At 38.3% G+C, this 26942-nt stretch overlaps 1 protein-coding gene across 1 annotated transcript in view; it reads right to left on the bottom strand.

Annotated features, from left to right (window-relative positions):
* The window catches only part of TMTC2 (transmembrane O-mannosyltransferase targeting cadherins 2), a 405001-nt gene that overhangs the window by 224972 nt on the left and 153087 nt on the right, over positions 1–26942 (bottom strand). Inside the window, exon 2 of the mRNA XM_043561689.1 lies at positions 22742–23312. Within this exon, the coding sequence (XP_043417624.1) occupies positions 22742–23312 (571 nt within the window). The remainder of the gene's footprint in view (positions 1–22741; positions 23313–26942) is intronic.

Genomic DNA, 26942 nt, shown 5'->3' with positions numbered 1-26942 from the left:
TAATCATTGCCATGCCCTAATTATTTAAAATTAAATAAATTGAACTTACACGTGCAAACATTTTGCAAATCACCCTGCATCCCCTTCTCTTTTCAAGTTGACTCATAAGATTAGACAACTTGTTTTAATAGATTATTATCATTGGATTAGGTCCAAAAAGGCATTCGTCTAATGGGAATTCTGTCTGCTTTAACAGTTGTGATTTAGTGTATGCTCTCTGACTAAACTGTCAATCATTTTCTTTGACTGGCTCCTGGCCCTGACATCCCTGCTGGGAGACAAGCAAGAAGTTTTTTCCAGGTACATGACTGGCATTCAGTAAGCTTGGACTAAGCAAAGGGGAAGTGGAGTGGATTGGTTAACATACCTGACTAGAAGGCTCTGGTTTCTTGCTCCCGACTTACTGCACCCTTGTTGAAATGCACTGGTAATCCTTGTCCCCTCGTGCTGTACCCTGTTCCCCACCTCAATTTAGCAGTGACCACCAGCAACACTCACAGTGCAGAAAACTCATGCAGCCCATACCGTGGGCAAGTCAAACATTAATCAAACAAAAAGATGAAATAGTTCAACACTGCAATATACATTTCAATAACACTAACAATTATAGGATGTGTTAGTCTTCATTTAGCCTCTGTAGCTCAGATATTCCCTTTTAAGTAACAACAGGACATTGCATTCTTGAGAAGGTTCCATAATAACTCTTAAACTAAACTCCAGAAATTTTACAGTGCGAATCATATTTCGTTATAAATCTACTTTTTTCTATTCTGCACTATATCTCCAATCAACACACATGTCTTGCTGTTTCAACAATCTAAACAAGTGCAGGTCACCCGAATGATACACTAAAGTGAGAACAAATTAAGGTCCATTGTCTTTTTCCATGAGAGACCAGATATTACAAGGAAAGAGAGAATCATGTATAATTGCCTAATGAATTCCAACACCTGTTAAGTCATTTTAAACCTCCCAGATGGGGTCCTGGCATCTAGTGAGGACAGCAGTGCCTAGAAAACATTCTATTCTGTCATTATATTCAACTATGGGGGAAGTCATGTAATAGCAGTAGTAACACTAATTAGGAATGTTTATTAAACATTTTACAGAATGTGTGTGTGTGTGTGTGTGTGTGTGTGTGTGTGTGTATTCTCAAGTAATTCTTTCTAAAACCCTATGATGTTTGCAAACTTTGTAAGTTAGGATTTTATAAAAGGACAGTGAGACAGAGAGATGTGAAGAATGTTGCTCGGAATCTCACAGCTAATGAGAAGGACCAGGACTCAAAGCTACCTTTTTGATTCTCAGTTCAAGGTTCCATTCCCCTAACCCACCCAAAACCACATAAGTACCCACTTTGTAACCACCACCTGTAGTTCTTCACCAACCAGCTTCCTCAACTTGATCTAACCCTCTCCAACCTTAAGGTGGCATCTACCATGAAAGACCATGAACTTCTAAAAGAAAAGCTCACAAAGCCACAGATGAGTAAGTGCTAAAGAGATCTAGATCAGAAATTTCTATATGTAAAATCCCAGAACTTTGGAGAGCATCTCCTCAATGTTTATTCTGCAATGAGGAAACTGATGTCCTTAAAGCTTCAACATATTCCCTCAAAACACAGAGCTATTTTGTGGCATTCAGAAACACAAATTTCATCTTCCTCTGTGCTCATGGAATAGTATCTTACCCTTCTGTTTGTCCTTTTAATCACTACTCTTCATCAAATATCTACAATAATTCTCAATAACTGACAATGTAAAACAAGAATTAGATTCAATATCCTCGGCCTAGTATTCAAAGCTGTCCAAAATCTGGCCCATCTTTACTATCTACATTTCAAAATCCCCTAGTGATACTGATACCTTTATTGCTTGAAACCTCAAAATCCCCTCAGTGGTATTGGTCTCATTATGATTCTAGATATAAACCAAATTCATATCCATCAACCTAATGTCACATCCAACAACCAAATGTTCTTCCTCACCTCCAGCTTAAATTCCAGTTCTTCCACACGTCTTCTCTGATTCCTCCAGGCTACACCAATACCTGCCTTCTCAAAGTTGTCCAATCTTATACCATATGAAAGAAATCATATATTGTAAAGGTCAAGTCTGAAGTTGTTAAGGCCCAAAGTGACCCTAAGCATTAATAATCTTTAATAATGATCACACTCTTCAGAAATGAGTTTCACTGCTCTCCTGCACAAACACAAGCTCCTAGATGGCAGGAATTTATTTTGATCACGAAGTATATTATCCACAGCAACTGTACCAGCACCTGCCACAGAACAGGCACTCAGTACTAGATGGGGAAATGAGTACATGAATGACTGAGTAGATGACTGAATGAGCAAAAGAACGATGAACCAAGACAGTAGTCCAGAAGGAAGCTGGAGAGCAGTATATGAGGGTAGTTCTAGATAGATACACCAGAATCTTGATACAGTGATCACTAGTCCAATCTGATCTCTCTAGTCCATGTACCTACATAAGACAATACACAGAGAGGGTTCCTTTTCCTGGGACTTTTTGAAGTCTACATGGCTAGGTGATACCAGAAGCTCAGTTCTTTGACATACAGATTTGTGCTGGTGTCCATAATTTCTTCAACAGTTTTCTTTCTTTTTTTTTTTTTTTCTTGGTGGGCACTTCACTGATTTGGGAGTTAAAACAATGGTAAAGCATTTAAAGCCCCTACGGCAAAAAAAAAAAAAAAAAAAAAAACAAAAAACAAAAAAACAAAACTCTTCTATACTGGAAAAAAGTTTCATGTGTGTTTTAAATATACCTGCACTAAAGGGACGCCTGGGTGTCTCAGATGGTGAAGCGTCTGACTCTTTATTTCATCTCAGATCATGATTTTGCATTTCATGAGTTCAAGCCCCAAATCGGGTTCTGCACTGACAGCACAGAGTCTGCTTGAAATTCTCTCTCTACCTCTCTCTCTGCTCCTTCCCCACTCATGCATGCGTGCACTCTCTCTCTCTCTCTCTCTCAATAAAGAAACAGATAAATAAATAAACTAAATATACCTGCACTAGGAAGCCCAGTCAAGTTCCTAATCCTTAGGGCTATTTTTAACTAATAAAAAATAGGAGAAGAATACAGTGTCTTAAGGAAGAGAAGAAAAGAAAAGGATGAAGACACAAAGAGGAGGAAGGAAGAAAAGGAATCAGGAAGACAAGACTTGTAATGATTAGACTTGCAAGTTCTCCGTAACAAGAGGACAGTAATCAAATTATGTAATACCTCTGGGCATTCTCAGCCCTTACTGAAGACTCTTAAAATACTTCCTGAGGTGTTTAAGAGGTCATATGAGGCATTGGAAAGATTTCTAAACAATGCACCACTAGACAAATGTAAGAGATGAGGATATGAGAGATAGGATATACTTGAACCTACAATGTCAGTTCCTTCAAAAGGATGCTATTGTAGGATCTGAGAAACTTGTACATAATTGCATACTTCCAGTGAATGGAGAATGTGGTCCCAGAGAGGAAGCTATCTTTATCTCATTCCTAAATAACCCAGTTAAAAATACAGCCACTTCCTAGTTTAGTGTTGCAGTGAAGAAAAAAACATAATGATTGATGAATATACAAATGAATTAATATCCTTGCGATATTTCAAAATAGTATCTGAGTATTCACATTTACTCTAATTCCTCTAATGGACTCTTCTAGAAGAAATATCTAAACCTGCACTAGATGATCTTTATGGTTTTGGGGGGGGGTTGTTTGTTTGTTTGTTTTGTTTTTTTAGAGGAAGAGCACATACACAGTTACATGTGCTAGCGGGGGAGGGGCAGAGAGAGGGAGAGAGAGAATCTTAAGCAGGCTCCATACTGAGCACAGAGTCCAAAGCAGGAACGTGGGGCTCGATCTCACAACTGTGAGATCATGATCCAAGCCAAAATCAAGAGTCTGAGGCTTAACTGAGCTACCCAGGTGCCCTTATGGTACATATTTTAAAATTAGCCCACTTGCAGAGAAAACTGCCATCTTAAAATAGGTAAAAAAATAAATGGCCCACACTAATTGAGCAATTAGTATGTGCTAGGCACTCAGAGATTTCCATGTATTCACATTCATTTAATCTTCAAAAATCCTAGATTTGAGATGTATGGAGTTAAGTTTAAAGAGGTAATATCAGGATTCCCAGGCCATGTTGCTACTAAAGCAGCAGGCATATTTCCTCATGCAATCAGCTGCCTAATTAAGAAAGGAAAGAAAATACTATGAATGATCATAAAAAAAGAATGAAATAACTTTGAAAAGGGCCAAATGAAAGTCACACTGAAAAGGAATAATTAAACAATACTTAAATTAAACAATATTACAGAATATATTTTTTTAAAAATTTGAGATTTGAGATTTTGGCTTGATGAGTTTAAGGGAAAATGGAAAATATATGCAAAATCCACACTGACTTGCAGATTTTTTATCTTGGCTTTTATCATTCTGAACCAATAATTCTAATGATTATTCTGTGACTACCTGAACTGCTCCTCATTCAGAGAAAGCAAAACAGCTGATTTTAAAGAGCTACAACATAGTAAATAGTATAACATTGTCAAACTTTCTGCTCCTACCCAACTGAACTATGCCACAACCACCAATACACTGATCACCAAGATATAAAAAAAAAAAAAAAAAAAAAAAAAAATCACTGCCAAAGCCAACACTACTTCATTATCTACTCAGGAGGTAAACACAGTAAGAAACATACCTTCGTTGTGTCCAGGACCCACAGGGGAAAAAAAAAGAAAAAAAAAAAGAAAAAGAAACATACCATCATTCCAGCACCAACAACCCTGGCCAAAACAAATTTAATTAATTAATTAATTAATTAATACTATAGAATAATAATTCTATAGTATTATTTACTTTTCAACTTTTTTCCAGTGACAGCCCTTCTTCATGATAAAAGTGCTCAGCTTTTTATGGAGAGTACTCAACAGGTACCTTTACTAGATTTAAGTCACTTGCAAAAAAAAAAAAAAAATCAAGGAAGATGAGGACAAAGCAAATTTCAAGAACCCTCATATCACAAGCTAAATTTCAACTGAACATATATTTTGACAGCTGCTGTGAACTTCTAGAGCTGGTTATTCTTGGAAACCACCTTCTGCTTACTTGGGCTTCCTTTAGGGGGAATTGTTACCAAAGTTTACTTTGTATGATTATTTTGAATGAATTCGGTATCCTGAGAATAGTCATGGTGTTAAACTTGAACTTGAATTTACTTTCAAAATTCTAGAGTAAATGATATCCGAGTAACACAAAGCAAGATTGGAGATATCTGCTTGATGAGTTCACTAATACTCTGATAAAATATAAAGCAGGGAAATACAGTAAAAATCTTGCACTCTTAGGGTCACCTCAGGAAATTGTACAACTCTAGGCTTCCTCAACTGTAAAAAAAGAAAGGTTAATATCCTCTTGAGAGAAGTATTAAAGATCTAGGTAAAAATAAAAATGAATATAAAAGGCTTTGTAAAATGAATGCAAGTTGTATGAAATTTAATGATTCAAACTAATATAAATATATTCTCCTAATCTCTTTGGAGATCCTATATGACTTAACGTACATGGGTTTATCAACTAAGCTACCAGACAGATTCAGCAAACCTACAGCCTGTAGGCCAAATCTGGTGCCTGACTGATTTTAGATAAAGTTTTATTAGAACACAGCTACACCCATTTGTTTGCAGTAGGCCAGCAGAGCTGAATAGTTGTCACGGAGTCCCTATGGCCTTCAAAAGCAGAAAAAAAATTAACTATCTTGCCTTTTACACTCATTGTTTGCCAATCTTTGAGATTGGGCATAAAGTATGATGAGTTCTCAGTTCCGATCACTGTTTGATACTTTATAACATTATTTCTGTAGTTTTTATTTTTTTTTTTAATTTCCCTATAGAGAATGGCAAATTCATTGTGGTATTTAAGGAAAACATGCTGTTTTTCTTGCATAGAAAATAGGATCAGAGTCCATTTTTAATTTATGCATAAAATGATAGCACAGCTAATAAAAAATGATATAAGGAAATAATTATGTAGACTAGAGCAAGGAATTAAGAATTAGACAGTATGATTTACTGCTGAGATAAATCCATTTCAGAAATTCAGTTAACTGTATTTAAGTTTACAAGATAATGAAAAAGATCAACTCATACCCTTGTGATATAAGGGAGATACGGAGGTATTTTAACACAGACAGATTCCTCTGAAAAGTGAAATACAACACACAGCCCACTCAGTTTGCAGTAAATACCTGGCCTTCAAAAAAAACATTATTATAAGTACTTTGGGATCTAATCTTTTGTTCCTGGGAATAAATGAAGAACTTAGTATTTGCACAATTAATCCATCTTTCCAGTCAGATTATTTCAAAGACAAGGCTAAAATTAAAAAAAAAAAAATAGCACTAAAATTTTTTTTTTTAATTATGATCAAACATAGTACAATGTAATTTGGTTCTTGAAGCATCCCCAAGATCTCCCATATTAGGAAAATAACCGCTGGAAAGACTAAATGACTTGTCCACAATTACACAACTAGCTAGTGGCAGAAACGGCGTGAGAACCCAGGCCTCCTGATTAGAACTGCAGGATTTATGTCATTATGCCATATGGCCATACTTTTCACAGCGTGCTCCCTTTATCTCTGGAATCACAACTTCTCTCAAATGTCTAACATTTTTCAGAGCCTTTCGTGTAATTAACTTAGAAAAAGGCTACCAGCTGGATGCAAAGGTGTAGGTTCAAACAACCTTTATATAAATCTGATGTAAATCAGCAAATGTCTTAATGGCGTATTAAATTTTTATAGAATCGTTCTCCCATAATTAAGTTTATGTTATTGCTCTTTTAAAATTGCTCAGAAGCAAATTTGCCTCTAGGAAGCAAGCTGGGACACATTTTAGGATGGCCATTACTTCAAAGGGGTGAAAAAAAAAAAACAAAAAAACCTCTCAATTCACTTCCATCTTTAAATATGTTCAGTTTGTCTAAAAATATGTTTTCTTTTCTCTCCTTCCTTTTTTTTTCCCCAAAAAAGTAAGGAAATGGAAATTGGGTTTATTCTAGATTTGACAAGCACCTTTACACTTTGATAAAATTCCTGGTCAAAGCTAAAAACAAGTCAATTCTATGTTTTTAAAAACAATGGCTGCATGTGTCAGACATGGGTAACCACACTGAGAGGCAAATACATGGGAAAGAATAAGAAGTATCCAGGTTCCTGTTTATACCATAAACCACTGTTCCTCATTCGAGAATCAAATATTGCATGCACCAAATACACAGCCCACAAGCACTCAAATATTGACGTCAGATTCTTACTCCAGAAGACTGCATTTATCCAGGGATCCATGATTTATCATAGTTTAAAAAAAAATCAAAACAAGGATCCAAGTATTCTGACATCAGATTCTTACTCCGGAAAATTGCATTTATGTAGGGGTCCATGATTTATCATAGTTTAAAAAAACAAAATAAGGATCCAAGCATTCTGACCCAAACATAACCCCAAAGAAGATACCTTGATTACCCAAACTTATTACCAATTTGTTAAACAGCAAATAAGACAGGCAAACAATATTAAACACACAGCAAAAACATTCAAGGGTCTCAGTAAGACCTTAACCAGTTTATTGATATACATGGATTCATGTCATAACTTCTTTCTAAAGATCTTGTTAAACTTAAAAAGTAAAAAATGGGGCGCCTGGGTGGCGCAGTCGGTTAAGCGTCCGACTTCAGCCAGGTCACGATCTCGCAGTCCGGGAGTTCGAGCCCCGCGTCAGGCTCTGGGCTGATGGTTCAGAGCCTGGAGCCAGTTTCCGATTCTGTGTCTCCCTCTCTCTCTGCCCCTCCCCTGTTCATGCTCTGTCTCTCTCTGTCCCAAAAATAAATAAACGTTGAAAAAAAAAAAAATTAAAAAAAAAAAAGTAAAAAATAACATCTACATCTTTAAAGAAGCAAAACAAAATAAAACAAAACAAAACAGTAACTACAGGTCCAAAGCCCCTTATCCTTAATTTCAAAATACATAATTCAGATTAGGATGAGAATTGCAAAAGCTCGGTGAACACACTCAAAAACAATAAACTATAGACTTTAAGTGGCTCAATTTTATGATATGTGAACTATATCTCAGTAAAAATGTTAAAAAGAAATAAAAGCCCCTGATTTAAACTGACAGGAGGATAGTTGTAGTCTTTATCTCTTCCATTTATTGTAAATATTCACATATTTCCCTTCAGAAATACTAAATGTTTCTGACTTCAAAATGCTACCTCGGTACATAATACAGAATTTACGCACCCTATCACTTTTGAATAATTAAAACAAATCTGAATTATATCACGCCTCAAGCATTTTAGGCACTCAATCAGGGAACTTGTAGCCTATATGTGTATAGATAGATAGATAGATAGATAGATAGATAGATAGATAGATATAGATAGATATAGATAGATAGATATAGCCTAGAGAGAGAGAGAGAGAGAGAGAGAGAGAGAGAGAGAGGAAAGCTCAAATTCTGAAAAAAGTCTTTATGATGCACATCAAAGGAGACATGACATCCTGTGCAATTTAGGACCCACTAAGACACATGGGAACCGGTGGCATCACATTGTTAGCTAATCTAAGCTGTTTTATATTTTTAATGAAATGCGGGAAAAAGTGTTTTTATCTGAATTATAAAGCAACCTCTGTGGCACAGACTCATCTTTTCCCTTATAAAGCCGTTAGAAATGTACTGCCTGTCAAGGACACATAAATAAGTTAATATGGTTGATTAGCAATGATACAATATGAAATTCAGAGCCAAACCAAATATTTCAATGTGAACTGGCTCCAAATAATTCTTTTTTTTGCACGGTTCTGAGAAACACCATGCATTTCAGAGCAGGTAGCAGAAGCTGACAGGAGTTTCGGATGCAAATCCAACCTCAAAGGATATACATGTACAATGTACCTCCTTTAAATCTGCTCAATGTAGGGCAGATCCATGGCAGACAGGATATGCCCTTGCAGGCCAATGTGATTTTGAGGATCAAGTTCCAAATACCAAGATCACAATGTCAAGATCTCTGGGAAAAGGGATGCCAAAGGAAAAAAAAAAAAAAAAAAGGATCCAGTCCTCGGTCTCAAGGAGGTTCTAAACCAATTACACACACACATACACACACAATCATTACTACTTATCTAATACCATAAATAATTAGGCCATTCGTTAGTTGAGGAAACTCTATTGAGAGACAATGACCTGCACTGGAAAGGATCTGGATTCAGAATTAGCATTACCTTTGAATCCCTGTCTCACTGCAAGCTGATCAATTCAGGGGAGTTCACTCAACAACCTCTTGTAAAAAGTACAGAGTGACCTCACAGGGTAACTGCAGCTGCTAAATTAGAGACTGTAAATTCCAAAAGAATAGGAATTTCGTCTGTTTTCTTCCTTACTTTATCCTTAACATCTAGAATAGTGCTCATACCTAAATGGCACTTAGTACCTATTTATCAAAAAAATGGAAAAAAATTAAAAAGCATCTAGCAAATTTCTTGTCACATGACAGGCATGAGGGGGGGATATAAGGAAGTTGACTCTGAACCTAAATGAAATGCACAAGCATGAAATGATTTTAAATTATTTTTAAAAAATATAAAACAAAACAAAATCCTGGATAAACCGGGCTATTTAGATGTCACTACTTCTCTGCCACTGTCTCAGACTCTTCCTCAACAAGGCTGAATTAGTTTGTCAGACACATGTGCTTCTCTGGCACTTTCTATGGAATTCTATTAGCACTTAGTGCAGAGTGATGTAATTATTGTATACGTGTTTTGTACTTCCTAGGGGCTGGGATAATATATTATCCATCTACGTATTTTTTAGCAACCATAAAACTGTTGCATATGGAAGAGCAGATAATTTGTATTTAAAGCCATTGTAAGTAAGTAGCATCTGTCCCAAGGCCAAGTAATGTAAGAATGGCTATTTCCTTCATAATACTATCTGGGGAGGGGGTGGGGCATGCCTGGGTGGCTCAGTCCCTTAAGCGTCTGACTCTCCATTTTGATGTCTCAGTTGGTGAGATCGAGCGCCATATGGGGCTCTGCACTGACAGCGTGAAGCCTGCTTGGGATTTCTCTCTCTTCATCGCTCACTACCCCTCCCCCCACTCTTTCTTTCAAAATAAATATATAAATATTTTTAAAAATACTATTTGGATCTTCCACTTTAGCTAAGCTTGTATAAAAACAGTATTATGGGAAGACCATGCACCTTGGAGTCAGATACTTGGAATGAGACCCCTTCACTGTATGCTATCTGTGAATCCTTGGGCAAAATTACTTCACCTCCATAAACCTCAGTTTCCTTAACTGTAAATGAGATTAATAATACCCACTCACATAGAGTGAACAAAATAATGTACAGAAGACACTCTACCAAGCACACAGTAAGGCATGATAAATGGTTGTTATCATTATTACTGCCAGCTCTGTGTATATGCAAATGAAAGCTAATGGATTCAAATGAGTGATTTCTCTTCCTCTTTGAACAATATGGAAGTCGGCACAGCCCTGGAGAAGATTATACTGCAGAATGCAGGAGAATCAAAGACTACAAATTATCCTGTCCCAAAACCAGAAACTTTAGGCTGCTGCTTTGACAACTTAAATTCAGTCCTTTTCTCACTCAGCCAGCCCATTTTTCAATTGGCACCTCTACATTTTCTCCATTCTTGTTATTTCATCTCTGAAATACGTTCATTTTGGAGTTATCCTCATTTTTGACATTAAGGTTGTCACTGATTCAAATATTCACCCAACAGTGAGACACTAAACTCACATTGTAGTCAAAAGAAACTCTGAACATCTTTAAGATACTATTGGTGGCATTTTTTTAATGTTTATTTATTTATTTGGGGGGGGGGGAGCAGGGGGAAGGCACACAGAGAAGCAGGGGAGGCACAGAAGGAGAGGGAAAGAGAATCCCAAGCAGGCTCTGCACACAGGCAGGGCTCCATCTCACAAACCCTGAGATCATGACCTGAACAGAAATCAAAGACTCAGTCCAAGGCTTAAACCAACTGAGCCATGCAGGCACCCCTGGTGGCATTTACCCAGCTGATGGGTCAACTGCTAATGCCAAAAATTTCCCCTGCTTCTGAGTTAGTGCATGGTGCCTTGGTGAGTTGGAAGCAGGTAGCCACAAAGAGCTGCCCCAATATTTTTTTTAATGCTCTTCTAGACCAATCTCAGGCTCTACATCATCAAAGAGAAAATCCTTCCACTGAAGAGTAACCTACTTCAAACAGTTATACACTGTTAGTAAAGGCAATTAACCAAATTAGGAAGAAAAACACACTGTGGTTTTAGTGTCTTTGTGTTAAGTTTCTGGTAGCTACAAAAGTAAATATTCCGTTTGAATGCAGACTTAAATCAAGCTGGACTAGGAAGACAACGTGCAAAAACTTAAGCACTTAACTGAATGAGGTGGGGGGGGGGGGGGGACAGGAAAAGGAGGGGCCTGGGAGGATGGAAACAAAAACAAAACAACTCATTTTCAAAAAGTATTCTAGAATTAGTAACATTGCAAAGAGAACCCAGGGTAAAATAAGAAGGATTGAATCTTAATTAATGATGAACTTGAGGGATGGGTACACAGGTCCATTAACACCAGGCAGTCCTAACTGACAAATAGAAAATTAATTCCACAGTAACAGGTTTCTACAAACTGAAGTCAGGGAGGGAAAGTGACAGCAGTAGAACCCGGGGAGGAGGCTCTGCTCTCAACCAAGCCTGTGCCTAATTTCTGCAGACCTCACATTTGTGGAGAGAGAAGGGGAGGCATGTAGATACATAGTTTCTAATACCTCTCTCTAGCCACAAAACATTTTTGACCTTTCATGATACTGTATGGAGGTATATCAATGCACATGAGCGGGTCCCAAACCTAGCTTATCATCAAAATCAGAGGGAGAGCTTTTAAAAAGTAGTTTCTCTCCTGCTGCCTCTCCACCAGCTCCCTGTCAATGCCTCAAAAACAAAATGTAAGCAGACAGAAAGATTCTTATTCAGTAGCTTCCAGTCTTGGGCTGCAATCTCTGGTTTAAAAGTCTCCCCGTGAGACGCTGATGATCATCCCAGTTTGGACTATTCGAAGGAAACACATGATGAAATGAATCCTAAAATCTTGAAGCAGTCACCAACCCCCACCTACCGTCTGTACCATCTGAAGATTAGATCAGACTTTTAAAGTACTGGATTTTCTAAAATCAAAACCAATCTTACCTATTATAGACTTGTCTCAACAAGCCACCGTTACCAGGATTTAGGCTGCTGTAAAAATAATTTGGTCTGAATATTATTAAGGCATCCAAAATATTTCATAAAAATTTTGGCAGCCAGATGCAGTATTCCTTTAAAAATAAAACTTTTCGCTCTTTATTATCTCCCTAGGAGGTGGGGAAATAAACGGCTGAGCATCACCACCACCAATAAAAAGCAGCCTCAATGTTTCCCTGAAAAGGTTTCTCATAACAGATTCTGGAATCAGCTGTAACAATATTGCCTGCCAGGTTTGGGAAAGAATAGGGGAAAGAAAGAGATTAACATTCACCTTTAGGTGATAACAATGCTTCCCCTTTCTTCAAAGAATGAGACTTGAATGCTGCAAGCTATTGCAGCTACTGAACTAATCCTCCTTACTCTAAACCTGGCTAAAGGGGATATACAGGCAACAGGGTGCTGGGGGAACAGGAGGGGACTCCATTTTCAGATGTATAAGCAACAGCACCATCCTGAGCCAGAAGGGGAAAAAAATCAGGCTACAAAATTTCTAGTTGATGCTTTGATATAAACAGTGACGAAAAATTAAGGAATGACTTAAATATATTTGTTTCCAATAGATTAAACAAAAAGAGAAATGATCAAATTGTGTGGTTCAGAAGAATTATCCTTGCAAAAGGTTTGTTTGTTTTCTCAATATTCTTTACATTGTCAGCACCGGTGAACAGGATAGCAAAAACTCCATTTTTTTCTGATTGATGCTTCACCCTGCATCCCTGTGAGAAAAGCAACAACTACACTGAGTGCTCTACAAAATGACAGGTAAAAAGTTCGTTACTATTGAAATGTGGAAACACTGTGAAACGCTGATGGCCATGATATTTCTACAGGAAAGGAACTTGGCGGAAAAGTGTACATTGACGATATTCATACCTAACAACCCTGCAAGGCAAATATTGTATTCCTATTTTACAGACCACATAACGGATGTGCAAGCCGGTCAGTAATTTATCCAAGGTCACAGCAATTTGCATCTAAATCTAGATGCTCCAATCCTATGGCTTTTCCACAATAGCCTTACTAGCACCTGTGCAAGAGGAGAGCAGCCAAACGCCCAACGGTTATTCGAAGTAAACAGCGGTGGTTTTTATACTATTAGATAGATTTAACTTTTCATCACATGTCACAAGATCTTAAGAAGAAAGAAGCTACATTCCGTGGAACACCGAAACTGGCAAATTTTTGCCCAACTTCAAGTTAGAAGATTAATTCTATGCAATTTGGAGTTTTCCATTTCATAGAAGTTATGGAAATACACTCAAATCATTCATGTATCACTTTGGTATAATCTGACTCTAGTATAGAAGCATGTCTTTATGCAATTTATTCTAATAGGACCCATAACACAACACACACACATAAACCCTTTTAAAGGGGAGGGGACAGAGTTAACACATTGAAAACTAAGAGTTTAAGATGCACAAAATGCACAAAATTAAAATATTAATTTTTCTTTTTGTCAGTTTTTAAATACGTAAACTATTTTTAAATACAACTGATATTGCATATCATCAAGAACTCTATTAAATGTACTTGGTACTTAGTTACGTTAAGCAATATTTTAATGGAAATTCTAAATATATTTTCCATTTCTTCTCTTACTAAAAACCAAGTCATTTACTTGTTTTTAAATGTCCTTCATTTTTCTCATGTTGTCCCTGCTGTTTGCTTTGAATCTTACATGAATTATTAGCAAAATGACAACCACATACCAGGTACAGGCACTGTAGATTCTCTTATCATATCGAAAAAAATCTTTGCAGTTTATTTCATCTCCTGAAATTAAATGAGTAAACATGTGGAGAGAGAAAGAAAGTGTCCTTTGGAACTGAAACACTGACTTCACTAATCAAGGCCATAATTACTGAGGAAACATGTATTAAATTCTGAATTCATGCTATTTCACTTGATGCAAGAGTTATAATCAGACCAACAGAGCATGCAGGAGCCATCTGGGTGCTGCAGAGTTGTAAAGACAAACCCAGGGAGCAAGGGCACATTGACCTTCCTAGCACCAAATCATTGCACACTTTGGCTGCCTCTCTTCCCCTTTTGGTTTCTTACCATTCTTTTTGAAAAAAGGAACACTGTGGTCAGTAGGTAAGAACCTGGTGTGAACATTAAAACATGCCACACCATGCAACCTTACTGCCCTATCACATTTCATAACTATTTTAACTATCAATAAATTTGATTTAATACTCAGTTTTATCCACCCCACCTGCTACCTGATCATGCCTTTTCAGGAATCTCTAATGCACTCCTGGAATGTGCCTTTCTATAGCTTAAATTTCACTTGAGAGGTCAACACTAAATTAGCATTTCCACCGTTCCCAGCATTTAAGACAGGCAATGACAATGATCTGAAATTTGTGCAAACCACATTGGGTATTTTTTCTTTTTTCTGTGAAACTGAAGGTACCCAGTTGAATATGAGTAACCAGATAATCATGAGATCCCCTTCAGTCGATCTGATTCCTCTGAGACAGCAGGTTATCGAAAATTGAGCCGAGTGATGTAATACGTATCCCAGACAGTATTATGAGAACAGCAGAGATGATTTCAATGAGACTCATTATTTATTCATCACAAGGTCCAATTTGCGTGTCATTTTCACTGATGGTATACGGAGTTAACTGGTTGAAATTCAGTGCTGATAGAATATTTTATTCTGTATTGTAAAAAGGACCATTTTGAAAAATGTTTCTGTCTTCCTGTAAGGAGTACAAAACAAAGAGGGATTTTGTACTTGTGGCCACTCACTGTAACATTTGAACACCGTTCAGCAATGCTGGAAGAACGGACACAGGAGAAAGCCCTGAAGGACTCCCTGTTTTTCTCATTAGGAGTATATAATAATATGCTAGATACTATAGAGTAAAAAGTAAAATAATCTAACTTCGAAAAATAACTGCCTTTTTTTTTTTTTGATGCTAAATGATGAGATGGCAGGAAACACACTCACTGAATGAGATAAACCTCCTGAATCTGTCTCATCATCAAAGGGATCCTCTCTCAGGTCTGTCCCCAAGTAAGGACACAGAAGAAAGCCTCCCAAGTGGCAAAATGGCGCTAGCCTGGACATTCCCAAGCTTCTCCCATGGACCAGTCGAAGAACAAGCACATTTAAAAATTATGCATTGTCTCCCAACATTGCTGGGGCCACAACATACCTTAAAAGGTCCCTACATCATTATACATACTAGCTGCCTCAATCTACCTTTCCTCATTCATTTTCCTGTTTCATTTCATGCACTGTATCTGCCAAAACCACTGCCCAGTGGTCCCCCGGAACTTCCTAGGAGTTTCCCTCTGTGCAGTTCTCAGGCTCCACCTTCCACTCTCCCTCACCTCTCCAATTATAAATGTCTATATCTGAACCACCATTCGGGGCCCTGCTCAAATGTCTCTGCTCCTGAAAGTGCTTCCTGATCCCCTCCGCAGAAAGTACACCCCCCTTCCTCGAAGCTGTCCTGCACTCCAGTGCCTCCCTTACAGCCTCCCCACTTTCCAGCTTGAATTTCAGTTCTACATTTGCATGTGCTATTCACAACTTTCTAGCCTACTCTAAAATGTCCTTAGGGGTAGAATTTTGTGCACTCATCTTTGAATCCCCACAAGCCCTAATACAGCGTCTTGCACAAAGGTGAATCTTTAAAAAAAAAAAAAAAAAAAAGATAATCTGCAAATAGATCACCCTTCCAGGTATTAACACTCTAACACAAGCATTACATGAACTGGCAAGGGTAGTCAGCTTCCAAATTTCAATTACTCAACTTGCACTTAAACTGTAACCAGAATACAGAATCATCTTAAATCAGCTGAGCAATGAAGGCAACCCACAGAAATAAAATACCTTATTAATATTAATCTTTGACTTTCCGAGTTGTAAAATATTTTTGAACCTCACCTTTATTTGTGGTATTATCTGGTTAGCACTGCTGGCATCTATTCAAAGTTTCAAAGTTCTATAGGTCATGAATATTAAATGCTACAACAAGTTTACTGGGATGAAATCCAAATTCATTTGTAAGTACATGACAAATAGTCAGCCCTCCAGTTTCAATAATGCTAGGAAATACTGTGATCAGAATCGGAGTGTCTTGCTATATCTGGATTCTCACAAAGTCAAGTGTAAGGCAAATGAAGGGAAAGAAAATCATAAGAAAGTGGGAACACTACTTGAAGTAGAATGGCACAGATGTGGACTGAAGAAAATCAGAAACAGCAAATATATATTTCATTCAGCGCAATCGATATGAGAGTCACATCTTGAGTAAAACCACAACCTAGTCTAGAAAGCAAAGGGACAAAGCTGTAAACGATAACATGTTGGGCCAATGCCATCCCCAGCAGCTAATCAAATAAAAAAGCACATGTGGATTCAATGTGCAAATACCTGTAGGCGATGCACCTCTCTTTCCATGCTCTTCTATACAGGGGGAGTCACACAAAATAGATGTACAGAAGCACCACATTTAAGATCCTCAGTGTTCCAATAGTGACAAACCCCAAACCTTCAACAGAACGGAAGCCCCTGCCCTCAGAAAACATTCTCAAAGTAAACCCTGTAAATAGTTTGAAAACAGATGATTATTTGTTACTTTGTGTCTGATCACTGCATCTTGATGTAGAACCAAGCTTACCTAACATCCAAGATAAACTTTTTCACCATAGGCAACCTACACCATTCACATCCTGCTCAGCATTAAAATGAAAAAGTTATTTCTAGACAGAGATGCCTCCTTTCCCAAAAGCGGCACTGCCTCCCCATTTCCTCTCTCATAATGTAGTCTCATCATTTTATTTACATGAAATAGAGCTACAAAATTTAATTTTAAGAAAAGGAAGTTGTCCAGATAGGGTACATCTTGGAAGCAACTATAGCAAAGCGAAGATAGTCATCTTTACAGAAATTCTTAAAAGAGCAAACTAAAAGGGCTATTTTTCCAAATCAATTTGGGCTATTATTAGAATTGTTACACTGGTTTTCAGATTTCCTTTACTTTAATTTTTTTTTCCACCTGTAACTGAATAAGTGATTATGAGGCTAATAAAGGGAAAAAAGATGTTTCCACATTAAAACAGTTAACAGATGTTAAATAAGCACAGAAAATGGCCACTAGGCAAGCAATGACTGATGTTTGGTAAGTAAGAAAAATGTTGCTTTTGCTGATTTTATTACCCATGTACCTCCTGGGGTCATGGGAGACTTGTAAAAAATTTTGTGGGCAGATAAAAGTGAAACATTTATTTGCAAGGCTAGTTTAAGTGTGTTTCAAGGGCCACCTCCCCCACTTTTACTTTTTGACCACATAAAACTAAAGTAGGTGAAAGTCATCTAAGAAAGGCTAAAATAATCATTTGATGAGAAGTCAAGAAAACTTACTTTTCAACATTTTTCTGACATGCATTTCTTCCAATTGTACCTTCTGGACCCCACTAACCAGGAATGAAATCCTCATTTGTATAAAGGGAAGAGGATTGGATTTCACTGTAACATTTCAGGCACACATTTTTTAAAGGCAAACTGAAACAAGTGTGAATTCAATAATTTACTGAGTACCTACTATGTGTCAGATGGTGCACCAGATGCCAAGGACAATGTGGGAAACACCATAAATAGAATGCTGAAGCGAAGAAGAGGATCATTCAAAAAAAAACTTAAGATGTTTATGAACACACATTTTGTTCAAACACACTTCTGAAGATTTTATATTTGGTGTCTTCTTACAAATCTTGCTAACTATTAAAAACAAACACAAGGGGCACCTGGGTGGCTCAGTCGGCGTCCAACTTCGGCTCAGAGCGTGGTCTCACAGTTCATGAGTCCCAGCCCCAGGTTGGACTCTGTGCTGACAGCTCAGAGCCTGGAGCCTGCTTCAGATTCTGTGTCGCCCTCTCTGCCCCTCCCCCACTCCCACTCTGTCTCTGTCTGTCAAAAAATAAGTAAACATTAAAAACAAAAACAAAAAACAAATCTTAACTATTGACAACCGTATGATTATATTATTTCATGTCATATTCAACCACATTAGTTCATAAGTCATATTCTCTCAATAAGCACTTATTATATAAGTTAAATGTGTTTATGTTTTAGCACACTCAGGATAGTGCCTAGCACACATATATTATGTATTTATTAAATGCTAAATAAAGTATCTACAATATGCCAGGTCCTTACTATTTTTCACATACTTCAAAGAAAGAAAACTTTCATATTTCCTTTGCAGAACTGCAAACATCTTTTATACAATATAGATATGTGCATCATCTGCATGAGCCTTAGAAGCCAAAAACTGGCAGCCAAGAATTCTGGCCAAATTCAGTCATCCAAAGGATTTTGTTGGGCCCAAACAGGGTTTATCTGTTTTTAAACTAGTAATTGATTTTAAATAATAAGAAATGTCATAGAAAAATCCAGAAGTCTGTCTTCTTAGAAAAATCTCAAACTTGGGGCACCTGGGTAGCTCAGTCAGTTAAGTGTCCCACTCTTGGTTTCCACTCAGGTCATGATCTCACAGCCATGAGATCCAGCCCCATGTCAAACTCCACACTGGGTGAGGAGCCTGCTTAAGATTCTCTCCCATTCCCTCTGCCCCTCCCCAGCTCACCTGCATGCACTGTCTCTCATTTTCTCTCTCTCTCTCTCTCTCTCTCTCTCTCGCTTGAAAAGCAAAGGGAAAAATCTCAAACTCTACCCAACCCAAACCTGTATTTTCTTATTGTAATACTGGATGAAGAGGGGTCCTAGAGGTGGGCAGAATCTTGCTTCCACCAATCCCTTCTGCCTGGCCCTGGTGCACATTTAAAAGACCCAAAATCTTTTAAAAGGTGCAGAGCTGAAACCAACACTGTGAAGAAAGAAGTTGAGTGTGACCGTTATGAGAAAAACATTACTGATGAAACTATCAAAACAGAGAGCCTTGCCCCTCTGGTCCTAATAATTTCCAGCTTTAAGAGGTCCGCCATTTTGGGTTTTGAGTACTTGGCTGGTTCACTGGTTTGCATAACAGAGTTAAACATTTGTGCACTGGAGCTTTCTGTTTATATAAAAGTTATGTTTTAATAGGGCAGGGAAGTTTATTTCATCTGGCAAACCATGATGTGGAGTTAATTGGCAAGATATTTAAGATGATTTATTCTTTTAAGGTTGAAAAGGACCTTCTAAAGTCTTTTAATTCACTTCCTTCAGAGTCTCTTCTAACTCACCCCAGGCATAGAAATCTATATATTATAAAGACAGAATATGGAATTTTCTATAACTTCCATATGTAATCTATGCCAGTGTTTACAAGCCCCATAGTCATAAAATTCTAAATGAAAGTTTCTGCCTAAATATTCATGCTTCAGCCTTAGTTGATTCCTAAGTCATATGCTTTCAAAACCACTGTATGTTTAAAGACTAGTAGAAGTTCATCTTTTGGCCTTCTCTTCCTTAAAATAAAGAATTACAATTTCCACTGATTCCACTTTCTCTTCAACTAGTATCATCAGGTGCCTTCCAAACATTGGGCACTCAGCTCACACTGAACACCCCATAATTACACTCTTCACAACATCTCTAAGACAGAACATGAACCGTCTCCATTTCCAGATAAAAAAAAACAGGTCATTGAACTAGCCTAAGGTTACTTAGCCAGTGTGAGTGAATATTTGATTCCACTTTATTTTCTTCTCTTCCAAGTAAGTCATCAGACTTTATTTACATTTGTTCATTCATCTTCACATCTTCAAAATATAGTAAAATGATCGCTAAACACACGCAAATATGTATCCTAGTTCCAGTGATTCTACCACTTTCTAGGTGACCTTCACACCTCTGGTGTTCTATACCTTTGCTGGAAATAAAGGGACTGGCATAGAAGGTCTCTATGGTCCCTTGCATATCTATACAATCTGTTACTGAAATGTTCTCATTAAGCCCATTGGCCCAAAATGTGAGAATGAAAGAAAAAGCAGAGTGGAGATAGCGACTCTCAGATTGTTTTGCTGCTTCAACTACTTCCCTTGCCCACAAGCAATGGCTGCCAGAGAGTCTAGGCAACTTTCCATTTGGAAACTTCTCAGGACACCGAATCTTCAAAGTATTAAGTCCTTTCCCATGACATGGGGGGTGGGGAGAGGGGTGTTTCACACTCTCTGCTGCTAGGAGTTCCTTTGCTAGCGACATTTCTTATTTTCTTAAGCAGGATGCTCAGGGCAATTTAACTTCAGATAGGGGTGCCTGGTTGGCTCAGTCAGTTAAGAGTTCGACTCTTCACTTCGGCTCAGGTCATGATCTCACAGTGGTACGTACCAAGGTTTGTACTTCAAGCCCCACATCCAGCTCTTGCTGACAGTGCAGAGCCTGCTTGGGATTCTCTCTTTCCCTCTCTCTCTGCCCTTCCCCAGTTTGCTACCTCTCTTGCTCAAAATAAATAAATAAACTTAATTTTTTTTTTTTTAATTTAACTTCCGGGGTCCCTGGGGGTGGCTCAGTCGATTAAGCATCTGACTTCGGCTCCGGTCATGATCTCACAGTTTCTGGGTTCAAGCCCTGTGTCGGGCTCTGTGCTGACAGTTCAGAGCCTGGAGCCTGCTTCGGATTCTGCATCCCTCTCACTCTCTGCTCCTCCCCCACTCATGCTCTGTCTCTTTCAAAACTAAACATTTTTTTTAAAATAAACTTAAGATAAAGAATAATTTCTTATTATAGGTATGCCCCAAATAATTGTAGGGGACACAATTAAAATAAGGGTCTCTATCAGCAACTCTGTCCTTGAAAATATGCTTAGAAAACTGAAAATGTCTTAGAACTTTAAAAGGTCCTAAAATCAAGTCCTGAACTGGTATATCAAAATCATTTCGTATTCCAGGAGACGGTAAAATGGAAATTCTGTAAAACGTCCAACCACAATGTTTCACAGGCTATCGATGCAAAGTCCTCAAATAGTCTCCACAGGACAAAGACCATGATTTATGTGTATTCTATCTGTCTTTCCAATAAAACAAGAAAGCTTGTTTTGTTGTTGATGTGGTTTTAAAACAAAAGAAAAAAAGAATTCTCTCCCTAAATCTCCCAGAAAGAATAATTAAAATTGATTTGAAATTAAGAATTTGACTTTCAAACTATTGTTTTTAGGCGTCAAACTCAACCTAACCAGAGTTTTCTTTTAAAGTTTCAGCATATAATCGAAATCACAAAAGAACTTCATTAAGCACTTGATACTTGAGTTCTAACTGAAAAGGTTATGCTTCCCCACAGAGCACAGAGAGCAGCAGTAACTACTCTGCCTACTAAGTGAAGAAAAAAAAAAGTCATTAAAAAATAAATAAATGTTTCTATTTCCCTTAATTTTTCCTTCACTTCAATTCTTCCCAATCTGATTTTAAGTAACATGGAGAATTGACGGGGTGAGGGGAAAGAACTGCCAAAATGAGAAAAGTTGACTGCTTTCTCCAGGTAAGTATCCAAAATCACAGCTCCTCACTTAAGTGTCCAAAAGGAAGGGGGAACTGGCCTAGAACAGGACCAAGATTTGCCAGCACTGGCCAAGTGCATCTTTTCTAACTAAAAGGCAAAGCAAGGGTAAGTTTAGTATGAATGAGATAATGGGGAGATGGGAAAGAGGCAGTTTCTCAAGATAGCTATGTCTGTCCAATGCCTTCCCCTAACACACTAGCCAAAAACTGGTCCTCTTAGGTGGGAGAGATCTGAAAGTGCTTCTGTGACCTTTAAACCACAGTGCATTTGAAAGCACTGAGGGAATACAGAAGAGCAAATATTAAGCCCTGAGGCAAAGGCCTTAATTGGCCTCAGGGCAAAATTTATAATAACCTCTTTCTGTTTTGACTTTTCTATTCTTATTCACTACAACAAGGAAAAGGTGAAGATGATTCATTGTTTAAGAATTTGAGTTCCCAGTGCACTGCAGAGAAGGGCTGTTTTCCAAAGTCAGATCAGGAAAAGTACTATTAACAAATGGCAGAGGATTTCCCCTCTACAGAGTTTAGCATCTGGCTCTATTATCAGCTCTGATACTTTTATAAATACACATTATAAGCAATTTACTGGATTACAGAGAATTGGGGCCGAAATAAAAAATGAATAAAAATAAATACTAAAGGTGCATAATTTTTACAAGGCAAAACTGTCCAGCTACCAGAACCCTTTGAAATCATGAAAATAAGAAACCCAAGACATAAAACAATCAAGGAATGAAACCCATGTTAGTAGGGAAAGGTCAAAAAGGACACTTCCACTTACTGAAGATCAAAACACAGCTTACTTTAAATTCTCTTTGAAGAGGGACAAATTTGCTTTTTAAATGGGGGAAAAGGACCAGGCAAGGAGGCTGCTCAGTAACCCAATGCTCCAGCGCCCACAATCACTTACTTTGTAAATGGTAGGTAAGATCTGTTTTATTTTCAGCCTGTGAAAGACAAAGACATCATAAACTGCCGACACAGCCAGCACGGTCACTCCTTGTTCCTTCCACAGCATGCTGCATCCTGCGCACAGTCCTGTCCCCAGGAACCAGCCCCAAGTCCTGGCCGAGGAGCCTCTGGTAGAACAGTGTTTGATGTAGCACAGCAAGGAGAGGAGGAAGAAGAGACTGGCCCCAACATCGGCCCGTCCCACGATTCCTGCCACGGCCTCCGTATGGATGGGGTGAGAGGCAAACATCAAGCCAGCCATGAAGGTCCAGTATCCGTCCCCAAGGAGGATCTTGGAGAAGCTCGTGAAGACACCGGTGACTGCTGCATGCAGCAGGACATTGACGAGGTGATAGCTCCAGGGATTCAGCCCTCCGATGGCATGGTTCAGGCGAAAAGAAAGAGTGCAGAGTGGCCGGTAGGATTTGTGGCTGCCACTGTGGGTTAGAAGAGTCCCCCAAAAATCATTGTAGAAAATGTGTGTCCAGGGAGTTTCTGGGAGAAGGTCTTGATTAGTCTTGATAGCACGGCTAAAAAACAAAATGTTTACAGAAAGTCAAATATAAAATTTCGGAAAAGAAGAAAATACAGTTGACTCTTGTCCTACATGGGGGTCGGGGTGCCGACCCTCATGCAGTTGAAAATCCAAGCATAACTTCTGACTCCCCTAAAATTTAATAGTCTACTGTCGACCAGAAGTCTAACCAATAACATGAACAGTTGATGAACACCTATTCTGTATACATATTATATAGTGCAGTCTTACAATAAGGTAAGCTAGAGAAAACATTATTAAAAAAAATCATAATAGAAAGTGCATTTACAGTGCTGTATTTGTTGAAAAAAAATCTATGTATAAGTGGACCCATGCAATTCAAACCTATGTTGTTCAAGTGTCAACTGTATGTGACATTGCTAAGACACTGCCTTCTGGGAAGCTGTTATCCTGTGTATGATGGGATTCCAGGTATGCAGGATTAATGCAAATGAGCCTTACAGAAGCCTTTACATATAGATTGAATTCAGATCCTCCCCTTAATGCTTACTGACACTACAATTAGGACTGTATCTCTCTTCCTCAAAAGTTTTCTTGTTTGTTCAAATGCAAATATGTTTGAAGAATAAATGCAGTTTCTATAGGTGGTTTAAGACTTACTACAGCAGTTGTCAAACAGCGGCCTTAAAAAATCATGGAATGTATGGGCTAAAGATGCAGATTACGGGTGCAGGTTGATGTGAGGTCTGAGAATCTGCATCTTCTATAAAGCGCAGTGCAGGTGTTACTAGTGATCCTCGCGCAGGTGATCTTGGTGCAGAGATCTGCTGAGAGCAAGGACTAACTCCCTACTAGAAATGAAATATCCTTAGACAGAATATCTGTGCCCAGAGCACTGCTTCTCAGGCACACACACAAATCACTGGGGGATCTTGCTAACAGGCAGGTCCTGAGTCAGTAGGTCTGGGGAGGAGCCGGAGATGCCACAGTTTTAACAAGCTACTGGGTGATGCTGATGTTACTGGTCCTTGGGCCACACTTTGAGTAGCCAAGGGAGAGCCGTAGAGGCAGGGAAGAATGCCTCTTCCCTCATCCAAATGTCTCCCTTTTCTCCTTCATTCTAGAAAGCTTCAGCCTTTCTCCCTCTGAGTTTTCACAGGACTTGCAATCATCCATACCAAGTGCCTTGTGTCCTGCTTCTGAGAACTAGCAGTTACAGGCCTGCATGCCTGGTATCTGCAAACAGACTCTAAGGAAGGATAACCTAGTAATTCACTGAGGACTTGCTATCCGCCAAGCATTGTAACAGTCTCCTTGGCTGTATCTTGTTTAATCCTTAGAGTGAATGATGAGGTACATATTATCTACATCTCTCAAGTGAACAAATTATGGTTAAGAATGATCAATCGATAATAGTAGCAAAGTCACACAGCTGGAATCAGCAGGGTAGAGTTTCATGGCTCACGCTCTTTCCACTCTGTTGCAGTTCCCAAAATGTGATGATCTACCTACCACTGCAAGTATTTTAGAAGATACACAGGCAAACCTGGTAAAAATTTGAATGGATATATTTATTTTAATGTGTACCTGAAAGGAAATTTAATTATCAAATCGAAGCTGGATTTCACAGATGTTTGCTCAGAATGAAGCTGTTAAAAATTAAAAACTCAACGTAAAGACAAATATTAAGGAACCCACAGTACCGGTATATGCAGACAAGGTACAAATGTTGGCCTGTAAATGGTTCAGTTTGAAGGATCCCTGCTCTATGCCATTATATCTTCCAGAGATCAAGGTGGCATCTTGAATGTCTGTACCCCTAGTCCATCTCCATACTTACAGAACACAATAGAGGCACGTGAGTTAGAAGGACAGAGAGAGGTCAAGACATTATTAGAGGCCTCCATTATTAGAAGCCTCTTGCCTGGTGTGATGTCAGGGCTTTTGAAGGCTGTGGGCATTTGTACAGCTGAAGAATATGTGACAGAAAGCCACCTGATATCTTTAACCTCCAGCCCCCATCGGTTCAGCTTTTCACTGTGAGGCAGGCATGATCAAAGGAATCTCCACATGAATATTACCAAAACGAGGTTGGAAAAGCCCTGGACTGAGGGGAAACATGCTCCGTAATTTACCTGAGCATCTTCAAAAACAGGAAAATGTAACAGATCCAAACAGATTAAGAAACCCATCCAAGGTGACACAGCCAGAGGAAAGAACAGTTAGTACCCCAGTTGGGGTCAAATGATGGGGCAATGCTCATTTTCAACTGCTTCTTTAACTCGCTTCCCAATTAGCCTCTCTGAGCTTTAGTTTCTGTAACAATAATAGTTTCACCTTGAAAACAGCTAACAAACACTCCCAACTGTGTATTTATCTTCTATATAGAGAAGCAAAGAACACTGCTTTGCCAGTACGAGTGTTCTGGAGACCTAGCGCCATGACATCCGGGCTCTGTGAGCTGCTGTTGCTACTATTCTATAAAGACTGGGGTACGGTGTTCAAAAACTCCCTTATTAAAGTCAGCTTGACTCACAGTCTCTGAAATTAGATGCAAGTGGGGGTTAGAATTAAAACCTATCAATAGTAGTCACGATTATCTTGTTTGAGCCAAACACCATGCTAGTCCTTCTACATATATTATTTATTCATGAGAACTCATTGGACTTTTCTAGATGCTCAATAAAAGGCTGAAGGTCTATTAAAATCATGTCTTAAAAAATATTCAGTGTGGCACAGATTGTTGTTCTCCAATGTCTGTTCTCCCCTTTGCCCGTACTCATAGATCTTTTAGTTTTTAGCTGGGTAGATAGTCATCTGAAAAAATTATTTCATTTCCTATCTTCCCTTGCTGTTAAATACGATCATGTGACTATTTTTTGGCCAGTGCAACATAAGCAGAATGCTACACGCTACTTCTGGAAAGTGTCCTTAAAAGCAAAAAGCTTAGCATTATACCCTCCCTCCCCCACTCCTTGCTCTTGCTGAAGCACAGATGTAATAGCTAGACTTCCAGCAGCCATCTTGGGCCATAGGGAATCCTTAGGAATAGAAGTCATGCTCCACAGAGCACAGCAATAAGACTGAAGGAAACTGAGTCCCTATTATGGTAGACCATACCAGCTTTAAGCTAACTACCTCACCATTTTGTGAGTATGAGAAATAAATCGCTATCTTGTTTAAGCTGTGATATCTTGGGTGTTAGGTAGTAGCAGCTGAACCTTGCCATCAGTGAAATCCTTTGTTAACAGAAGACCTACTATATCACAGGGGTTTGATTTTCCATATTTATTTTATTTTTACAAGTCTCCGTGTATTGACTGTGTATTAAACGAATTTCCATATAAATTGGCTTTTAAAATATTAGAAACAGATGTTACTCTGGATCCATTAAATTAAAACACCCTGCTATGACATTCATCAAGAGTCTAACCCAGAAGTAACTGCTTAAGACTTGATGGGTTATAATTAAAATTTAAAAGAAATATGAAAAACTGCCAAATTGCCAAACAGCGTTGTCAGAGCTGATTTCAAACAATTCAGAATGAAAAGCCAACTGGCCTCTACTAAACATTAACCTAGATATTGATGTGAATTTATGTAATATCAATGCAGAAACACTCTTGCCATTGAAGTCAGGGCAGTAGAAAGCTCGATGGCAAAG

Source organism: Prionailurus bengalensis, chromosome B4, assembly GCF_016509475.1.
Source record: "Prionailurus bengalensis isolate Pbe53 chromosome B4, Fcat_Pben_1.1_paternal_pri, whole genome shotgun sequence".
NCBI classification, from domain to species: domain Eukaryota; kingdom Metazoa; phylum Chordata; class Mammalia; order Carnivora; family Felidae; genus Prionailurus; species Prionailurus bengalensis.
The sequence above is the reverse complement of the archived record's forward strand: the minus strand, read 5'-3'. Positions and strand labels throughout refer to the sequence as shown.